Here is a 21,599-nt window from a genome sequence, read left to right on the forward strand (position 1 = left end):
TCTTTTCCTTCGCCACCCACCAAAAAAAAGCAGACGTAAATGAGCATCAAAAAGTGATTGATATCATTTATTAATGTAGTTTAGTTATATAATTTCTTCTGTCAATTCACCCACCTCATCATCCATTGCCATGGATTCATCACAATCCTGATCATGCAGTATTTAATAAAGTGACCATGAGAGTGATATTCAATCAGATTATTAACTGGATTGTGATACATTTGTAATGATGAGATGAGAAACTGATGGAGATGATCAATATCTTAGTAAATCGATAGCATCATCCTAATTATGAACAGTTCCTCAGCATCATTCATGATGGTGATAATGATGATGATGATATCATCCTCAATTCGTCATCCTCCCTGTCAATTAATCATCATCATTACTATCAATTTTTCACAATCACCATCAGACAATAGAATATTATGATCACGGTCAACAATTCACAATCACATAGAAACATAGAAGAAACATAGAATGTTAGAATTGGAAGGGACCTCCAGGGTCATCGTGTCCAACCCCCTGCTCTATGCAGGATTCAGTAAGCCATCTCAGACTGATGTCTGTCCAGTCTCTAAAGACTTCCATTGAAGGAGAACTCACCACCTCTCATGGACGCCTGTTCTACTCATTGATCACCATCACTGTCAAAAAGTTTTTTCTAATCTCTAATCTGTATCTTCTCCCTTTCTGTTTCATTCCTTTGCTTCTCCTGTTTCCATGTGCAAATGAGAATAAGGATGATCCCTCCACAATGTGACATCCTTCAGATATTTGTAGACCGCTAATAAGTCTCCTCTCAATCTTTTCTTTTGCAAGATAAACATTCCCAGATCTTCTAACCATTGCTTATATGACATTGTTTGCAGACCGGTCACAATCCTGGACACAATCACTGTCATATTAATACCATCAGTATATCAACTCCTCATCACAATTGTCAACTGTTTATCATCATCGTCATCATAATTTATCACAATCATCATACAATTGAATATTACCATAATTATCATGTTGCTTTGCAGCGCTGGGGTCCTGGGTTCACCTCCCACCAAGGACAACATCTGCAAGGAATCAGCATATTCTCCTCGTGTTTGCGTAGGTTTCCTCAGGATTCTCCGGTTTCCTCTGACACTTCAAAGACATACTGATAGGCAATCTAGATTGTGAGCCCCAATGGGGACTGTGATGGTGATGTCACTCAAGGTGTATGAAAGACTAAGTGCAACATGAAGGGAAGAGGGGAAGGGAGCCCAGACACTAGGGGAAGGGGGAGGGGAGACCTCCTAGGCTGATCTAATATCACCCTGTCTCCCCTTAAGTCCCTATATTGGTTCCTCACCAATCGCCTCACAGGAACCTAAACCTTGTATTTTCCTAGAGCTTGGCCCTGGATAGGGAAGGGGGGATGAGCACTAGTCAGTCCCCACTAACAACTAAAGACAACAAGGGAGACAATCACTGGTGAAAGTAACTTTACTTGAGCCGACTTCAGAGAGATTACACAAAACATTCTCCTAGACACCAGTGAGGAAGTAAGCAGACTGCAATAGCTCCAAGCCTGCACTAGGGAACATATGAATATCACCGGCACCTCCCTGTAGCAAACAGAAAGAATTTAAACACCCAGGCCTGGGTGTCAGTTAGCAGGAGGGAGGTAGCCCCTGGGTCCTAGAGTTAGACAGATCTAAGAAGGTGTCTGTAATGCCAAATGAAGAAATCTTCTGTAACCAACTGCAGGGCGACTGTCTGTCACATCTGACACACCCGTGACAGATGATGTCTGTAAAGAGCTGTGGAATTAATGGCGCTATGTAAGTAAATCATAATAAATAATCATCATTACTGTCAAATCCTCATTTAATTAACCCCATATTCATCATTATCCTCCTTGTTATGATCACTCACCACCATCTACACCAGGGATACCTAACCTGCGGCCCGCCATGCCATTCTGTGTGGCCCCAAGCCATTTCTGACTCCTCTGTATTCAGTAGCTCTCAGGAACTATGGGGATGCATACACCCACTGTTTGGTCACCTTGATTCCTTTTTTCTGGGGTGCTATATAGGTGCTATATAGGGGAGCAGAGGAGCCTTTGTTGTCTATGATAATGGAGAGGGAGCCCCCACTTATTACTTATTAGATTATGGCATATATAGTATTGTCTACATATACCCCTTCAAATTTTATTGGGAGTGGTAAAATCACAAAATTTGGCACTCGGACTGAAAAAGCTTCATCTATGCCAATCATTATCATTATTATCAATTTATCACATTCATCATCAGACAATGGAATATTATGATCATTGTCAGTAGAGATGAGCGAACCTGAACTTAAAAGTTCGGAGTTCGTACTGAACAGTTAGTGTCCGGTGCTAAACGCTGAACACAGACTTCTCCTGTAAGTCCGCTGCAATGTTCGGAGATCCGGGGGAAGTCCATTGGAGAGAGAGAATTTTTTTCTAGATCCAAAGTTCGGGTCTCCATTGTTTTCAATGGGGTTCTGGTTCAAGTTCGGGTACAGTTCTGGTACCCAAACCAAACTTTGGGCTAAAGTTCGGATCGGGTTCCAGAACCAAAACTTCCATGGGTCTGCTCATCCCTAATTGTCAGCAATTTATAGTCATCATTACTGTCAACTCATCATCATCATCATCATCACCTATTTCACTATCAATTCACCATCCTCATTATTATTATAATCAGTCATCATAAATTTCATTTTCATCAACTCATCGTCAATATCATCATCATCGTCATCTATTTATTACAATTATCATACAATTGCATATCAATATCAAGAAATCATAAATCCTCATCATTATAACCTTCAGCTCATCACCATCATCTATTCATCACAGTCCTCATTTTGTTACCCTCATTGTCATTTGCGATCATCACCCATCCATCACCATCATCTACAGAAATCCTTATCATTACTATCAATTTATCGCAATCATCATCAACAAATCATAACCATCGTCTATAACACAATCAACTCATCATCCTCATCGTTAATCTTTCGTTGCAATTTTCATCCACGTCGTTGTTGTCCATCATCAATATTATCATCATCGTCACCATCCATTTAGCTTAATAAAATTGAATGTCAACATCATTATCAATAATTCATAATCACCATTACTGTCAGCTCATCATCATCATCAACATCTATTCATCATAATCCTCATTTTATGAACTCATCATATTAATCCTCCTCATCATTATTATGATCACAATCATCATCAGGGTCATCTAAGCTACCAGTTCCCCTAATTTCTGTCGCACTCCACCCAACGCTCCCACATTATGACGTGGCAGACTATAGTATGAACACAACGTTGATTATTAATGACTTAGCGGGTGAAATATTAATGATGCAGCCATATTACCAGATTATGGACTTTGTGTGTTTCCTGTCGTCACTAAATTGACTAATCCCACGATGTGACCTGGAGGTGCGTTCCTTCCGAGATGTGTTCACCTCCACTTCCTACATCTGGTTACGACGCTTCTACTATTTGCTTCTATGCAGTTGGCCTAAGGGTCACTCATTATTGAGTTCACTCAACTGGGAAGTCTGAAAATAAGCAAGGTCACCGAAGTACAACCCTCCCACAGCTGCACTAACATCTCCCCGTTACCTCTCCTACAAGACACCTAAATGGCCTTCATTTTCTAATTATTTCCTCTTTTCCTATGAGGAGATTCTGGAAATTTAATTGAAGACATAGGTCAATAGAAGCAGTGATCCAAAGGAGACCAGCCCATAATGAATCAGTAATTAAAGCGGCCAGACTTAAGTGGAAGAAAACCTATATTACTAGTCATAGGCCCTGCAGTCCATTCTTCTCGGTATAGAAGCCCGGGGAGAAGGTACAGATCTAAATTCTTGCAGACGACAAATTGATAAATTGAGTTTACATGGGAAAAGAAAAGTAGCAAGACAACATAATGCTGCAAAATATGTGCCGCCGAAGAATGGCATTTAGCTCAAGACTTCATAGCTGGTTGAGCATTATGGGAGATTGAGGTCAACAGCAGCTGACGTGCCGAAGGTTTGGTTCTTTGCTTCAGGCAGTCAATCATATGACAAGAAGTTTTTTAACCCAATATACTGGTCTTGTATTAGTTTTAGGTCCTGTCTTATAGAAGATCGAATCTAATTACATAATATTTACATTTTCTCCACTGATCTGATATTTTTGACCTAACCAAAGAATAGTTCACGAAAAGAGTTAAGCAGAACCCGTTTGTAGGACCCTAGTCCTGCCGAGACGTCAGTACTCAGTGGCCACCAGGGTTGCAAACCATCCAGAAATTCCAAGACAGCCCGTAAAAATAGGCCACTTTTTTTGACCTGTTCGTAAAAAAATATTGAAGGTGTCTGTGATATTTTTGAAGCTGAGGAAACTTCTACTGATTATTTTGACTGTAATTATCATCATTTTACAGTTTACAGTGAATGCAGCTGATGTCTTCATATCAGAATTCTGGGCTGTAGACATGGATCACTCATAACCATAATGATTTATTGTGGTTTTCCAATGTGTTCATAAAAAAAAATATTGTCTGTCCGCGATTTTTTGGTTTGCTCTCTAGAAAAAAATGAAGAGTCAAGTTGGCAACCTTGATGGCCACCAGACCAAAGCACTTCTATCACTTATGGCATCCTCGGCACGTCTTCTGATTAGTAGACCTTCGAGATGTCACGCATGTATCGTAATGACATTGCTGGTCCTACTAATCAAAAGAGGCTAAGGGGATGCTGTAGATAGTAGAAGGTTCGCAGTGCTCTGGTCAACTAACCATGGACTTCTGATGTGACCAACGGACCAGGGTTCTGCAAATCTTTCTGCTTAACTATATTTATGACCTATTCTTTGGTTAAGTCACAAATATCAGATCAGTGGGGTTCTGACAACTCCACAGATCAGTTACTACCAGGTATTGCATCTTGGCATGTACACTGTGGAGTCGCCGTTCTATGGGCGCTGAGGTGCAGTACCCAAGAATGAGTACTACACATTGGAGGGAGCTACGATGTTCTTGCTCCATACACCATGTACTTCAGGCGGCCACAGCTCCAGGTATCAGATGATCGGTGGGGGTGCCGGATGTTAGTCGCCCCACTAATATGATATCCATGACCTATTCAACCCCATTTTGTTGGATCTGTGATTTGATTGGTTAGCTTTCCAACCAATCATATGTAAAATTCTAGTTTTGGATGCCATATTGTGATGTTCTAATTCTTGCTCAGTTCAGAAAAGAATTCTCCTTCTAAGGCTAGGGTCAGACGGCCATAGATTCTCTCATCCAAGAGAATCAAGTCGATTATGAAAATCACACTTTGGTCAAACGCTGATCAAAATTCAAATAATCAAAGATCAAATTCATAAAACTTGTCGAGGGCTTGTTTTGGTTAAATTAGCCAAAGTTTTTATTAATACCATTTGGAGACATATATGAAATTTTGAACACTTTTTATTTAATGAACAGAAGATGAACAAAAGCAGCAATTCAACAGTTTTTTTTGTTAGTTTTTTAGTAGTATCGGTGTTTGACTGCAAGTTAGCCCATCAGACCCCACCTTTGGCATGCTCTGATAGGTCGAGGTTGAGGCAGGCTCAAAGGCCTACGAGGCTTGCACCCTACGATTGCGCTGTGATTCCACAGCGCTATTGTAGGGTTTCACTGGTTGCTGACAGTGATAGGCTGACAGAGGAAGAGATGTCCCTCTGTCAAACTCCTCACATGCCACTGTTTCTATTAAGAATGGCATCTGAGGGTTTAAAGTGCTGGTCTGGTGCCACGCAGCAGGAGATCTGCCACCTCTGGCTACAGAGGGCACACGCAGAGGAAGACGGCACTTGTACAGGTCTTGTGCCAGTGCCATCTCTTTGAAATAACTAGTTACTTCCATTTGTGAGGTGTGTTTAAAAAACATAATTTTGTGGTTCTCTGTTTTGATATGTTTATGCTATATGTGTCTATATGTGTGGCCACCCAGTGGTAGTCATTAGGGATGAGCGGACCCGAATCGACCGTACTTTAGTCCAAAGTCTGGTTCGAGTACTAGAACTATACCCGAACTTGAACTCGATCCCCATAGAAGTTAATGGGGACCTGAACTTTGCTGCTGTAAAATGGTCGTAGTAAGGGCTAAGGGGTTGCAAAAGGAAGCAGAGTTCTCTCTTTCTCCATTCGAACTCCGAACACTAAAACTTAATTTCGGGAGAAGTCCATGTTTGGAGTTCAGCACCGGACACTTTACCGTTCGGGTTCGCTCATCTCTACTAGTCATGTAATCTTCAGCCTGTTATGAGTTTTATTTTCATGTACTCAATAGACATTGAAAATGCATCATAAAAAAATTGGACTCTTAATAATATTTGCAGAAAGGTAAGGGTGGACAGATCAGTATCCGGAAAGCAAATGTGAAACTCCTTCTGCCAGTCTTCTAAGGCTTCAATTTTTTTCTGTACAGACATTTTGGTTTCCCCCCCGGTGCCGTGAGGAAGAACAAATCCATACATTATTCATGTAAGGACTCTCATTTGCATACAGTACCCGGTGCCAAAAGTCTAGTGATTGCTTCCTCCAGATGAGTGCCAAAAGTCAGCAACCGCCAAAGCTTCAGAGTCACAGGAGAACATATGTCAAGATTAAATAAGGTTGTTCTCCTGTGTCCAATTCTCTTTAAGAACATATTCCTCTTAAGGAGAATGCAAACTCATTCCAATAGAAATAGGTAGTCTCTTTTTCCACATCTGACCAAACCAGAGAGGAGAACACGGTCCACCATTACCTTTCAGCTCTCTCGAAAACTACATAGAGGGTGTAGTAATAAGAGGAGCATAGCTATACAGGGCTTAATAATATCAATTGCATAATGGCTTTTGTACATTAGGGGGCCCAAAGGCGGTTCTGACAAATAATAAGGCATCGGTATAATAAATTACACATTACAGGTTGATGACCCTGTTATACATTTTGCATTGTACCCAGGAGTTGAAAATAGTTGGAAATTAGGCTTCTGTTAGAGACTTATTGGTTGAATAGTTGAGATTTTGCACAGGATATTGCAAATGTTGAAAAGATTTTGCAAAAAAAGGCAAAAAAGTAAACTCTACAATATATATTGGGTGCGACGGGAGGAAAAGAGGGAACATGTTCCTTTAAAAGTCCATGTCGGTTTATTGCTTCATAAACTAACAAGCAAAAAGGAAAAACAAACAGCCTTTAGTTCCGGCAAACAACAGTAAAGTGTCCTTTAAGCAAGTCTCTGCTTAACCAGTCCTGTGGGCACACAGGCTAGGTAGCGTCCAGTATCCTGGCTCGGTCTGGAGACCACAACACACAGGAGTCCTTCTCCCTCCAAACACACAGACCATGTGCCAAACAACAGCCTCCATTTTATAGGCTGTTAACCACACCCAGAGGTGAGGTATGTGAGTAGCTGGATCTGCCCATCTCTCCAAGCTACCCATAACCCAGTCCCAGGTGCACCAATCAGTCCTCTTAGTGCTTACGTGCACTAGAGAAACACTCCGGGTTACATCACAGAGGACAGCCATCTCTGTGACACATACCTCCCATCGACTATGCGACCATTAGCCCCCTTACAATATAAATATCTATATCTTGTGTTATCAGTTGTGTATAATGATGTTAACCATCATTGTTATCCTGCCTCTGATGATAATGAAACTGCTGAAAAGGCTTCTGTAAAGAAAAAGAGTCCAAGATATCCCAAGTGGTTGACAACCCTGTTATAAATTTTGCATTGGACCCAGGAGTTGGAAATTAGGCTTCAATTAGGGAATATATATATATAGATATATATGTTAAACACTAGAATATATGCATATTCTAGTGTTTAACTTTTTTGCCTTTTTTTGCAAAATCTTTCCAACATTTGCAATATCCTTTACAAAATCTTAACTATTCAACCAATAAGTCTGTAATGGAAGCCTAATTTCCAACTCCTGGGTCCAATGCAAAATCTATAACAGGGTCATCAACCACATGGGATATCTTAGACTCATACTTCTTGTTCTTTACAGAAGACTTTTCAGTAGTTTCATTATCATCAAAGACAGGATTACATGATAGTTAACGCCACTATGCCCAGCTGATAACACAGGATATCGATATATCTGTACATTGTAGAGTTTTACTGTTTTGCCTTTTATATCCTCTGTTATCAGCGGTGTTAACTATCATTATAATCCTGCCTCTGATGATAATGAAACTGCAGAAAAGTCTTCGGTGAAGAACAAGAAGTATGAGTCTTAAGATATTCCAAGTGGCCTTTTGTGAAAAATTCATTTTTTTAATGGAAAAAAATGGGAAAAAAAACATATTATCTAAAATAAAAAAAAAATGCATTTCACATAAAGAACCTGATTTAAAGAGTAAGTAATTTTCTGATGACTCATTCCATTTAAAGGGGACAGTTAACTAGTATTTTCAGGAAGAACACTCCATTATTTTGGCTTATCCATTTATCGTCAGATCCACCAGACCTGGGAGAGACAATGATTGCTGGAACGATACTTGTTCAGGGAACGCATTCTGCATATGAAACCGGATAATTATGTTTTAAGCTACGCAATCATCTGTAATGATAGTTTTTGTGAGAATAAACACCACTTTTCAAGAAAATCTGCTGGGGAAGTCAGCAGGTTAGACTTAGTAGAAGACATGTTTTAGCTGGAAATCAAAGTGTGCTTTTCATGTGTAACGCGGCCTGGGTAATTCGGCATGAGAAGTGTCTGGAAACATGACATTACAGGAGGCTTGTAACGAGCTGCTTAGTAAATGATGGAGGCCCGATCCAATCCAAGATCTGCCACTGGTGCAATATAATGTTAGTTTGTGTTGAAGACAATAGGCATTAGAATGAGCAATGAGATATCAAATAGTTTGAATGGGGTTGGACAAAGACCATTATGGAGATCCATGAAGGAAATCAAATTTAGTCATGTCATCTCATTCCATTATCCCAGGTCAGTAGTCCCCAGGTCTTACTGATCTCTCTCGCAGATAGTAAAACTGACCTTGGAGCAGAATATATGTATTACGAATCATGGTTCCGTGCTCCCACCTGGCAATGGAGATGGTTCGGTACGGCGCGTCTCCGGTCGCAAGCGCCGCCATTGTCCTGACCCGGGAGGCAAATTCACCATGCGTTCAGGGAATCTGTCTCAATCTGTTGTAGCGGCTAGTTCTCGTGTTGTGGGATGTGTGAGAAAGTAGGACACCGTGTCTCTCACTGATTTCTCTAGCCAGGGAAGATGGGACCCTATCTTCCCTGTTTGCCAAGCAACGTAGGATGCTGCTTTGTTTGGCAATGATCAGTGGTGGGAGTTTGTTCAGTCTGTGGTTGAAGCTAGCAGGGAGTGGCTGACTGGGGATGATTGCGAAGTCGTCAACATCTGATCATTAGGCCAGCTTTATAATCCTGCTCTCTGCTCAGTCTTTTGCTGTTTATTACAGTTTCCATGTGCTTAGTGGTTTGCGGTGTTAGCATTAGGTTTCACTATTACAGCAGGATTTTCTCATTTTCTTTTTGGTTACGCTTTCTGGGGTCCCAGCATAGGTACTCACGTGGTTCTTGACTAGGCAGCAGCCGTGTCAAAAGACCCCAGCTGTCTGGCGGCAGTGGACCTGGGAAGGGCTGTGCCAAAGTCCCCCTTCCATTTAATGGGAGCTTGTTGAAGAGTATTTCTGGCCTTCAAGGGCTCGCCTAGCTGGGCAGCTTGTGCCAAGTACGTCTTTGGCTGCACCTTTGCTGGTTTGGTGCCAGTCTTTTGAGTCCCTCTTAGAAGCGCATAGCAATATGTTCATTTTGTTTCTGTCTTGGGTTCTGTTTGTTTAATGGCTAGTGTGAACATGCTTCTAATTTGCATGCATACCAACTTATACTCCAGTTAATTTTTTTCGCTTAAGTAACATTACTGAGTGAAGCGTCCTGAATCGGTTCAACGGCCTACCGAATAAGGCTGCGAGTCCATCAATAGCTGGGTCTTCTCTTCTAATGATGCTCTTGGCAATCAACTAGGATTTCACAATGCCTTGAGTGATAAAAATAAATAATAATCATCTTCATTTTTTTTTTCTAGCAATGAAATCTGGTGGTACCCAACTCAAGCTCATTATGACATTCCAAAATTATGGACAAGCACTTTTCAAGCCGATGAAGTAAGTAAAGAACTTTTTTTTTTGTTGTGGTGATTTACATCTGTAGTTTTGGTTCTCAAATCCACTAGTGGGATATATCCCTCAAAAAACGTGTACAAATTACAGAATCATTGAATAAAGGAAGGCTGGCAGTACTTAAAAGGGCTTCCACAGACATTCTTTGTGCTATCCATACCATCTAGCAGATCCCATCAGGACCCTGGTGGCCTTCACCCTCTCACCTCTATAAAGGTATCTGGAGTTTATGGAGTGGCTGCTGACTGGTGGAGCGGGTTGGCAGAGGATAGTCAGAAAGCCAGATAAGCATCAAGAGGTCAAGATAGGAACAAAAATATCAGGCAATAGAGTAGTAAAAACACTAACCAAGGTCTATAACTGGATATCACATGCAAGATCAAGGAAGTAGAGGTGCTAGGGCTGAACCAGGGTCAGGTTAAACCTATAACTGGCATTGGAAGATAGGAACTAGGAGTTTAAATAGTGTAATGCCCTGCCCAAGGCTCAGAGCAGGGCTTTAACTAGACAAAATATGAAGAATTAACCCACAAACTGACTGCCTAAATGGCACAACAAGTCCCAGAATGCTTAACAGAAGCATACAAATGGGTACAGGCATATATGTTACATAATGTATGTTTTCTGAACCAGTCCTTCCTTTTAAATATAACAAAACGTTACTTGGATTTTATTTTATTTTTGTGTTGGTTGCATAAAGAAGCAAAGGAATATTGATTGAGCTGAAATATTTTATGTACAGTAGCTGAATAATGTAAAATTGAAAGTGATAGTCTCATCTCATGAAACAACCCTTTTATAGGGGTTGTCCCACTCTATCTTTGCTTTGACAAATGTGTTTAGGACATGATTTGGAGGAAAGTATTAATATATATAGTAAGTATTACCGATTCTCCTTTTTGTCATCCACTCGTTAGTGCAGCCTTTCTCACAAACTGCACAATGGCTGCTAATGGAGAAGCATGTGACCAGACCTCCTCCAATTATAAAACACTGTACATTAGAAAGCTGTTTTCCAATTGGACAGGTCTGGTCACATGCTCCTCCATCAGCCGCCATTATGAAAGGGAAGACTGTATTAACAAGTGTAGGAGGAGAACCCAATATACTTATATATTAGTGATTGTCACAAAATTAAGTCTTCAACACATTTGTTAAAAAAAAAAAGGATGAAGCGGATATCCCCTTTAAGACAACTCAGAGGTGTAACTCGAAGCTCCTGGGCTCCGATCAGTAGGATAAAATCATTCCATATTCTGAATTATAATAGTGCCTGTAACATACCTGGCGGCGTCCTTGCATAGTGGTCCATCTCCCACTGTGCAAGAGCGCGCACTTGATCTCCTGTCCAGAATGTCTCTCTGGCTTCCCTCCATGCTGTCTGTTTGTGTCTGTTTCTGCTGCTTAAGGGCGGCGCCCGATCACTTCCTGCTTTTTGTACCTGCTGTGGGTCACACCTCTTGTGCGTCCTCAGCCTATTGCTGTCTGTCACCTGGTATATAGCTCAGCTGCGGCCATCTATCCCTGCCTGAGCATAGTGTTTCTTTCAGTGTGTGCTTGCACTCTGAAGGTGCCAGGTCCCGTTCTGTGTTCTCTTGTCTGCCCATCCTGGAGGCTGTATTTCCAGGCCTGTCTGAACACGCTCCTAGCCTGTTCCTCCTGCCTTCTAGGGGCCGATTACCTAGACCTGTTCCTGTATCTTGTCTGACCTGTCTGAACACGCTCCTAGCCTGTTCCTCTCGCCTTCTAGGGGCTGATTACCTAGACCCGCTCCTGTATCTTGTCTGTCCTGTCTGAACACGCTCCTTGCCTGTTCGTCCCGCCTCTCTGGGGGCAGTATTCCCAGACCCGCTCCTGTATCCCGCTGCAGTGTCGGTCTCCTCCGTACACTCAGTTCCAGTCTGAACTCTCTCCTATCCTTTACCTGTTTTGCCTCTATGTCCGTTCCCTTCCTTTTTCTGCAGAGTCTGAACTCGTACCTAACTCCTGCTTGTTGTCTCTGTACTCCCGTTTGTGAGTTTGTGGTCCCCTCGCTACTTCACTGTAAGTACCCTGTGGGTATCTGGCTCTGCCTTTCCCTTCCTGTCTGTTCCGTGTGAACAGAGTCCTGTCCGTTCTGCTCCGGCAGCCTTGCTCCGCTCCTGCCCTGCTTCTGCCCGCTGCTCCGGCAGTCCTGTCCTGCCCTGCTTCTGCCCGCTGCTCCGGCAGTCCTGTCCTGCCCTGCTTCTGCCCGCTGCTCCGGCAGTCCTGTCCTGCCCTGCTTCTGCCCGCTGCTCCGGCAGTCCTGTCCTGCCCTGCCTGTACCCCTCTGCCTGTAATGTTCCTGAGTCCCAGTGTGTACTGGGTCCTATCCCGCCTGTGTTCCTACCTGCTAGTGCCTCCCTGTCTGCACTCTAGCTGTGCTTGCCTTTACCCCCCTGCCTGCATACCCGCCTGCCTGCATACCAGTCGTGCCTGCCTATACCCACCAGTCTGTGTGCCAGCCTACCAGCCTGTTCCTGTATTCCCCTGTGTGGGTCAACAGCCGTGTCCGGGGTCTGTCCTGGAGTAGCACCTGGTCCCTCTGCTCGGTTCCTCCTTGGTGCACTGGCGTCGTATGCCGTCGTGCGACCCTGGTCGGATCGGGTGAATACCTAGTCACGCCCCTCCAGGCATTCACTCTCCGGCACGGTCCAGTGGAATCACTACCAATCACACGCACACGCCGCTTAGCCCGGGCGTGTGCATAACAGTGCCATTGGGTACTGGAGATGGAGGTGCTCTTAGATGTATATTTAGACTCCGACTTCCTGGATTACTGGTTCATGGGAAGTTCAGAAGACATTTCTTAAGCTTTGCTTCCATATTCTAGTGCCCTGGGCTTTTTTGTTTAGCATATCTCTAAGGTCCCTGGCATGGAAACTTGTGAACATGTTCATGAATGTAGCTCTTTACTACTTCCTGTGAGATCCTCAGCTTCAGGCCATGGCGATACTGTGTTCCACCTACTCCCCGGCTTTGGAAAGGTCTAAAAATACTGATTAATTCAGTTATATCTATTATTATTACCCATCATTTGAAAGTGAAAATAACTTTGATTAACTATAGTCATGTATTAGTAGTAATCTGACACTTGCTAAAGAGATGCTGCCTATTATCAATGGGTTGCTATGCAGAAAATCCCTAGCAACCAGTCTCCCATTATTTAGGACTTTAATTCAAGGTATAGTTGTCATTATTACCCGTCCTTTGAAAGCTAAAATAACTGTGATTAACTATAGTCATGTATTAGTAGTATTCTGATAGTTGCTAATGAGATGCTGCCTATCAACAATGGATTTCTAAGCAGAAAATCCCTAGCAACCAGTCTCCCATTACTGAAGACTTTAGTTCAAGGTATAGTTATTATTACTCGTCCTTTGAAAGCTAAAATAACTGTGATTAACTATAAACATGTATTAGTAGTATTCTGATAGTTGCTAATGAAATACTGCCTATTAGAAATGCGTTGCTACACAGAAAATCCCTTGCAACCAGTCTCTCATTACTCAGGACTTTAGTTCAAGGTATAGTTTCCACTGAATTAAGAACAAAGAGACTGGTAGATTAAATCAGTTGATCTATGTTATAGACATACCTTTTAAGGGGTTATTCCCATACACTGTGTTCCAAATTATTATGCAAATAATATTTTCTCAGATTTTCCCAAATTACCTATATGAATTGCAGTCATTGTAATTTTCCAGTCAAATAACTATTAGAGTACAATTGAAAGGTTTTTGTACAAACTGCCTATGATAACAGTATATTTTTAAAAAAATAAAAAACTCAAACTGCACTCAAAATGCATGTTCCAAATTATTATGCACAGCAGAGTTTTCAACCTTTTCATTTTAATAAAGAACAAAAAAATGGTCATTTTTGAAATTATAAGCATTAGCAGGTTATTACAAACTGAAATCAAACAGTTTTCAACTAAAAACTTTATTCTAGGTGATGTTACATTTGCACATAGGACCCCTTGTTCGAAAGGAGCTTCTGAACTCCTTTTGATGATGCTCCAGAGGTTCTCAATGGGGTTGAGGTCAGGGGAGCATGGGTGCCACACCATAAGTTTGTCCCCTTTTATGCCCATATCAGCCAGAGATGCAGATGTGTTATGTGCAGCATGAGACGGGGCATTATCATGCATGAAAATGATCTTGCTGCGGAATGCACGGTTCTTCTTCTTGAACCATGGAAGGAAGTGCTGTTTGAGAAACTCAACATACATTATGGAGTTCATCTATACCCCTTCAGAGATCCTAAAAGGGCCGACAATCTCTCTCCCCATGATTCCAGCCCAAAACATTACTCCACATCCTCCTTGTTAGCGCCGTAGCCGTGTTTGCATGGGGTGTCCATCAACCAGCCATCCTCCACTCCATCCATCTGGACCATCGAGATCATTTTCATGCATGATAATGCCCCGTCTCATGCTGCACATAACACATCCGCATCTCTGGCTGCTATGGGCATAAAAGGGGACAAACTTAATGTGTGGCACCAATGCTCCCCTGACCTCAACCCCATTGAGAACCTCTGGAGCATCATCAAAAGGAGTGTTTATGATGGCGGGAGGCAGTTTACATCTAAGCAACAGCTCTGGGAGGGTATTCTGTCCTCATGCAAAACAATTGAAGCAGAAACCATCCAAAACCTGACAAATTCAATGGACGAGAGCGTTCAGAAGCTCCTTTCGAACAAGGGGTCCTATGTGCAAATGTAACATCACCTAGAATAAAGTTTTGAGTTGAAAACTGTTTGATTTTTGTAATAACCTGCTAATGCTTATAATTTAAAAAAATGACCATTTTTTTGTTCTTCATTAGGCTGAGTTCCCACGATGCATTTTTAATGCGTTTCCGCAGCTGCGTAAATGCCGCGGAAACGCATTAAAAACGCATGGTAGAAGGGCAGCAATGTTCCCCAATTGAAATCCGCATGTGCTGTGCCCATGATGCGGATTTTTCCGCAGCGTAAACACTGCGCTCAAAAATCCGCAGCATGTCCATTAATTTTGCGGAAACGCTGCGTTTTAGGCGCCATTGACTTGCATTAGAATGCGCCAATTCCGCAAGACTGCATCTGTACTTGTGTAATTGGTGCGTTCTAATGTGCGGATGGTACCCAGGTGGAGAGGAGAGTCTCATCCACACCCAGGTACCATTAAAAAATCTGTAAAAAAAGAATAAAATAAAAAATAAATGTATACTTACCTTCTGTCGGCCCGCGCTGCGCTCCTGCTTGGTTCCCGGCACTTTGCAGTGAGTTGAAGGACCTGCGCTGACGTCAGAGTCATGTGACGGGTCACGTGACGCTGACGTTGGCAGGTCTTTCAATTCAAAGTTGCCGGCGAGGGAGAACGGAGTGAGCAGGACAGCGCGGGCCATCGGAGGGTAAAGTATACATTTATTTTTTATTTTTACCACTCTCTCGGGTCACACTATATAAATCCATGCCGGCTGCATGGATTTATATAGTGTGACCTAGTTGTCAAGCACTTTCCAGGTGATGCTAAAATCGCCTGGAAAGCGCTTGTCAATCCACATGCGGAAACGCATGTGGAAACGCATGTGAATCCGCATGTATTCCACAGGAAAAACGCATGCACAATCTGCATGCGTTTTTTCTGCCAGGGAGATGTAGAAATGATGCAGAAATTTTCTGCATCGTGTGCACATACCCTTAAAATGAAAAGGTTGAAAACTCTGCTGTGCATAATAATTTGGAACATGCATTTTGAGTGCAGTTTGAGTGTTTTATTTTTTTAAAAATATACTGTTATCATAGGCAGTTTGTACAAAAACCTTTCAATTGTACTCTAATAGTTATTTGACTGGAAAATTACAATGACTGCAATTCATATAGGTAATTTGGGAAAATATGAGAAAATATTACTTGCATAATAATTTGGAACACAGTGTATTTGAATGCACATTGCTGGTTAGTGCTTGTAAAATCAAGCACTTTTACAATTCACTGTTTATTAAAATTTTAAGGTGTTCTCGAGATATTAACAATTTTCTTTTCTAGTGTATACAGCTCGTTGCCTAGGAGACCGACCGTCACTACTATCTAAGAGCGGTGACTGAGCATGCACAGTGCTTACAATCTCTCCTCTATTGAGTTTGTAAGCACTGCTTCAAAGCCAGCTGGGTTACATGGAGCTCACATTAATCTCCTAATCCCGGCCAGCTTCATCGTAGTGTTTGCAAGCTACACAGCCGTGGTGGTCGGTCTCCTAGGCAACGAGCTGTAAACAAAAGAAAAGCAAATTCTTAATATCTCGAAAACGGCTGCAAATTTTAATAAAAGGTAAATTGCAAACGTGCTTGTTTTTACAATTACTATCCAGCAGTGCTCATGTATGAAGATGGGAATCGTCCTTTAAGTATCCTTTTGGCTATCAGTATTGCACTACTGGCTACTTGAATGAGTTTTGGAATAGTGTTTATATTGTAAGACTATTATTTATGATCGAACCGTACATCCATGGCATTCTTCTGACCCAAGTCATCCTTTAGAATAGTTATAATTGATTCCTACGAGGGACATTACCACAGTTTACGCAATCATTCATAGTGAAGTACAATGCCGGTAATAGATGAAGCCATGCTCTTTCTTCAGTCCATGGTTCTTCTTCCTTCCAGTGCTCTCGAGTGAATCGTCTTGAGGGTATTCCTCTTCCTCACAGGGATCAATTATTTTAATTCTGACCGGCAGCTATGCTAGCTCTACCATGCAGTCAGTTCATTTATGGTGGAATGTATGTGAACCCCTGTGTATGGTCCCATAAACATCTATATATATAATTGTCTTATCCCGTCTGTCTGTCTGTCCAGGAAATCCCGCGTCGCTCATTGGTCCGGCAGCCGCCAATCAGCGCCGCTTGATTTCTGAAAAAAGATGGCGGCCGTTAGCGGCTCATCTGTGGGACGGAGCTCAGCGGCGATGCAGCCGGGAGATGAGCGCCGCGAGGCGCTCATCTCCCGGCCGGTAACAGCAGAAGGACCCCGACCGCCGGACCCATCTGCGGAACGGAGATGCAGCCGGGAGATGAGCGGCGCGAGGCGCTCATCTCCCGGCCGGTAGCAGCGGAAGGACCGCCGGCGTCGCTGACCTCCATGCGGAAGGGAGGACCAGGGAGCGGCGCTGCGGGTCGGGATACTTCTGCTGCGAGCGCCCGCTCATGTCCCGGGTTCTCGCAGCTGAAGTAGCCGCACAGGCAGCCGCTCCCCGGTCCTCACCAAGACGATTCGATGATTGGTCGCGGTCTTCGGACCCGACCAATCACTGATCTTAGCGCAAAAGTTAAATACCGCTGTGCTGATTGGTCGCGGACGCTGCCCGCGACCAATCACCGATTTGGGCGCTAAATTTAAATATCGGCCGCGACCAATCAGCACAGCGGTGTTTAAATGTGGAATCAAGATCGGTGATTGGTCGCGGCCGATATTTAAATTTGGCGCACAAATCGGTGATTGGTAGCGGGCCAAGACCGCGACCAATCACCGATTTGTGCGGCACATTTAAATAGCGGCCGCGACCAATTGGATGTCAGCACCGCTCCCCGGTCCTCCCTTCACACCCTAGCTGCATGGATGTCAGCGGCGCTGCCTGTGCGGATACTTCTGCTGCGAGAACCAGGGACATGAGCGGGCGCTCGCAGCAGAAGTATCCCGACCCGCAGCGCCGCTCCCCGGTCCACTCTTCACACCCTAGCCGCTGATGTCCCCACAGTATCAGCATGGTGTTACAAAGGTCCGGACATTTGTGTTAAAAATCGCTGATTGGTCGCTGGCGCTGCCCGCGACCAATCACCGATTTGGGCGCTAAATTTAAATATCGGCCGCGACCAATCACCGATCTTGGCTCCACATTTAAACACCGCTGTACTGATTGGTCGCGGCCGATATTTAAATGTGGCGCCCAAATCGGTGATTGGTCGCGGGCAGCGGCCGCGACCAATCAGCAGAGCGGTGTTTAACTTTAGCGCCAAGATCACTGATTGGTCGCGTGCGGAGAGCGCGACCAATCAGCGAATCGTATTGGTGAGGAGCGAGGAGCGGAATCGTATTAGTGAGGACCGGGGAGCGGCGCTGCCTGTGCGGATACTTCCACTGCGAGAAGCCTGGAGATGAGCGACTGCTCGCAGCAGAAGTATCCCGACCCGCAGCGCCGCTCCCCGGTCCTCCCTTCACACCCTAGCCGCTGATGTCCCCACAGTATCCGCATGGTGTTACAAAGATCCGGACATTTGTGTTAAAAATCGCTGATTGGTCGCTGGCGCTGCCCGCGACCAATCACCGATTTGGGCGCCAAATTTAAATATCGGCCGCGACCAATCAGCACAGCGGTGTTTAAATCTGGAGCCAAGATCGGTGATTGGTCGCGTCCAATATTTCAATTTGGCGCCCAAATTGGTGATTGGTCGCGGGCAGCGCCAGTGACCAATCAGCGATTTTTAACACAAATGTCCGAACCTTAGTAACACCATGCGGATACTGTGGGGACATCAGCGGCTAGGGTGTGAAGGGAGGACCGGGGAGCGGCGCTGCCTGTGCGGATACTTCCGCTGCGAGAACCAGGGACATGAGCGGGCGCTCGCAGCAGAAGTATCCCGACCCGCAGCGCCGCTCCCCGGTCATCCCTTCACACCCTAGCCGCTGATGTCCCCACAGTATCAGCATGGTGTTACAAAGGTCCGGACATTTGTGTTAAAAATCGCTGATTGGTCGCTGGCGCTGCCCGTGACCAATCACCGATTTTGGCGCCAAATTTAAATATCGGCCGCGACCAATCACCGATCTTGGCTCCACATTTAAACACCGCTGTACTGATTGGTCGCGGACGCTATTTAAATGTGGCGCCCAAATCGGTGATTGGTCGCGGGCAGACCTTTGTAACACCATGCGGATACTGTGGGGAGATCAGCGGCTAGGGTGTGAAGGGAAGACCGGGGAGCGGCGCTGCGGGTCGGGATACTTCTGCTGCGAGCAGTCGCTCATGTCCCGGGTTCTCGCAGCGGAAGTAGCCGCACAGGCAGCGGTGCTCCCCGGTCCTCACTAATACGATTCCGCTCCCCGCTCCTCACCAATACGATTCGCGGATTGGTCGCTCTCTCCGCACGCGACCAATCAGTGATCTTGGCGCTAAAGTTAAACACCGCTCTGCTGATTGGTCGCGGCCGCTGCCTGCGACCAATCACCGATTTGGGCGCCACATTTAAATAGCGGCCGCGACCAATCACCGATCTTGGTGCCACATTTAAACACTGCTGTGCTAATTGTTCGCGGACGCCAGCCGCGACCAATCAGCGAGCTTGGTGCCAAATTTAAACAACGCTCTGCTGATTGATCGCGGTCGCTGGCCGAGATCAATCAGCAGTATTGGCGCAAAATTTAAACAACGCTCTGTTGATTGGTCGTGGCCGTCAGCCGCGACTAATCAGCGATTTTGGCGCCAAATTTAAACACTGCTCTGCTGATTGTGCGCGGCCGGCGACCAATCAGCGATTTTGGCGCCAAATTTAAACCCCGCTCTGCATCGCTCTGCTGATTGGTAGCGGTCGCCGGCCGCGACCAATCAGCAGTATTGTAGCCAAATTTAAACACCTCTTTGCTGACTGGTCGCGGTCGCGACTAATCAGCGATTTTGGTGCCAAATTTAAACACGCTCTCCATTCCTCACTAACACGGTTCGCTGATTGGTCGCGGCCGCCGCCCACGACCAATCAGCGATTTTGGCGGCAAATTTAAACACCGCTCTGCTGATTGGTCGCGGCCGCCATCCGCGACCAATCAGCGAGATTGGCGCCAAATTTAAACAACGCTCTGCTGATTGGTCGAGGCCGGCGACCGCGACCAATCAGCAGAGCGATGCAGAGCGGGGTTTAAATTTGGCCCCAAAGTCGCTGATTAGTCGCGTCTGACGGCCGCGACCAATCAGCAGAGCGTTGTTTAAATTTTGCGCCAAAATCGCTGATTGGTCGCAGCCGGCGGCCTCGACCAATCAGCGATTTTGGCGCCAAATTTAAACACCGCTCTGCTGATCGGTCGCGGCCGGCGACCAATTAGCGATTTTGGTGCCAAATTTAAACCCCGCTCTGTATCGCTCTGCTGATTGGTCGCGGTCGGCGGCCGCGACCAATCAGCAGTTTTGGCGCCAAATTTAAACACCGCTCTGCTGATTGATCGCGACTGATCAGCGATTTTGGTGCCAAATTTAAACACGCTCTTCAGTCCTCACTAACACGGTTCGCAGATTGGTCGCGGCCGCCGCCCGCGACCAATCACCGATATTGCCGCCAAATTTAAACACCGCTTTGCTGATTGGTCGCGGTTGCCTAACGCGACCAATCAGCGATTTGGGCGCCAAATTTAAACGCCGCTCTGCTAATTGCGCCCCGTCGGCCGCATACCTATTCTAGAATACCCGATGCGTTCGAATCGGGCCACCATCTAGTAGAATATATTGGCTCTTAGTTACTGTTCAATGATTCCTTGAAGATTTTCATTTCATCCATTGGGGCTGCAATGAAGACATATCGATCTAGATGGGAATTATGTAAGAATAACCACAGAAGTGGTGGTGCTAATTAAAGATTCTGGTGCAAAAGCTGTAGCCAGGCCTATCGGATACAATACTTCAGGCCTTAGGGTCTACTTAGCCGTTAGAGTCTAGTGATGCATACTTGCCTATTGTATTGATTTTACCTGGACAATTTTGCAAACTAGATGTCTCGAGAGGTTCTTAGATATGAAGGTATATCCTATATGCCATATCAGTACTGTGTATCTTCTTAGATCTTCCCATAGGCATTGCAAAGTGGACTCCTTGGCCAAAATCCTAAATTTCCTGGATTGGACTGGTTCCTGGCCTACAATTTCTAAGATTATTGACTTGTAATCTTCTTGCTTTGGGATTGGTACCTTTTCACCTCCTTCGGGAAAACCCTTTACCATTCTGTGGCTACCTACTGGACCTTTCATGGAGTTGGGAGGTTGGAGGACGAACCAGTAACTTTGGCCCATTTCTGATTTAGTTATAGGGCCCATATGCAATGCTAATCTACAATTTACACTTTCCAGTCATTATCATCACTGTCCCCATTGAGGCTCACAATCTAGATTCCCCATCAGTATGTCTTTGAGGTGTGAGAGAAAAGCAGAGAACCTGGAAGAAAACCACTCAAACATGGGGAGAACATACAAACTCCTTGCAGATGTTGTCCATGTAACATTATGTTGTATTTTTGGTCCAAAAGTCTGTGCTGATTCATTTCTTAAAAAGATTTTCGCTCAAAAAAAATATCATGTGTCTAAAGATCTGATTGCCTTGTTGGGA

At 44.4% G+C, this 21,599-nt stretch overlaps 1 protein-coding gene across 1 annotated transcript in view; it reads left to right on the forward strand.

The window, feature by feature from the left end:
- The window catches only part of FAM20C (FAM20C golgi associated secretory pathway kinase), a 193,475-nt gene that overhangs the window by 34,283 nt on the left and 137,593 nt on the right, over positions 1–21,599 (forward strand). The window contains exon 3 of the mRNA XM_073648018.1: positions 10,139–10,217. Coding sequence (XP_073504119.1) covers positions 10,139–10,217 — 79 coding nt within the window. The remainder of the gene's footprint in view (positions 1–10,138; positions 10,218–21,599) is intronic.

The sequence above is a fragment of the Phyllobates terribilis genome, unplaced genomic scaffold (genome assembly GCF_046119375.1).
Source record: "Phyllobates terribilis strain yellow unplaced genomic scaffold, ASM4611937v1 Scaffold_9__5_contigs__length_417890890, whole genome shotgun sequence".
Classification (NCBI taxonomy): Eukaryota; Metazoa; Chordata; class Amphibia; order Anura; family Dendrobatidae; genus Phyllobates; species Phyllobates terribilis.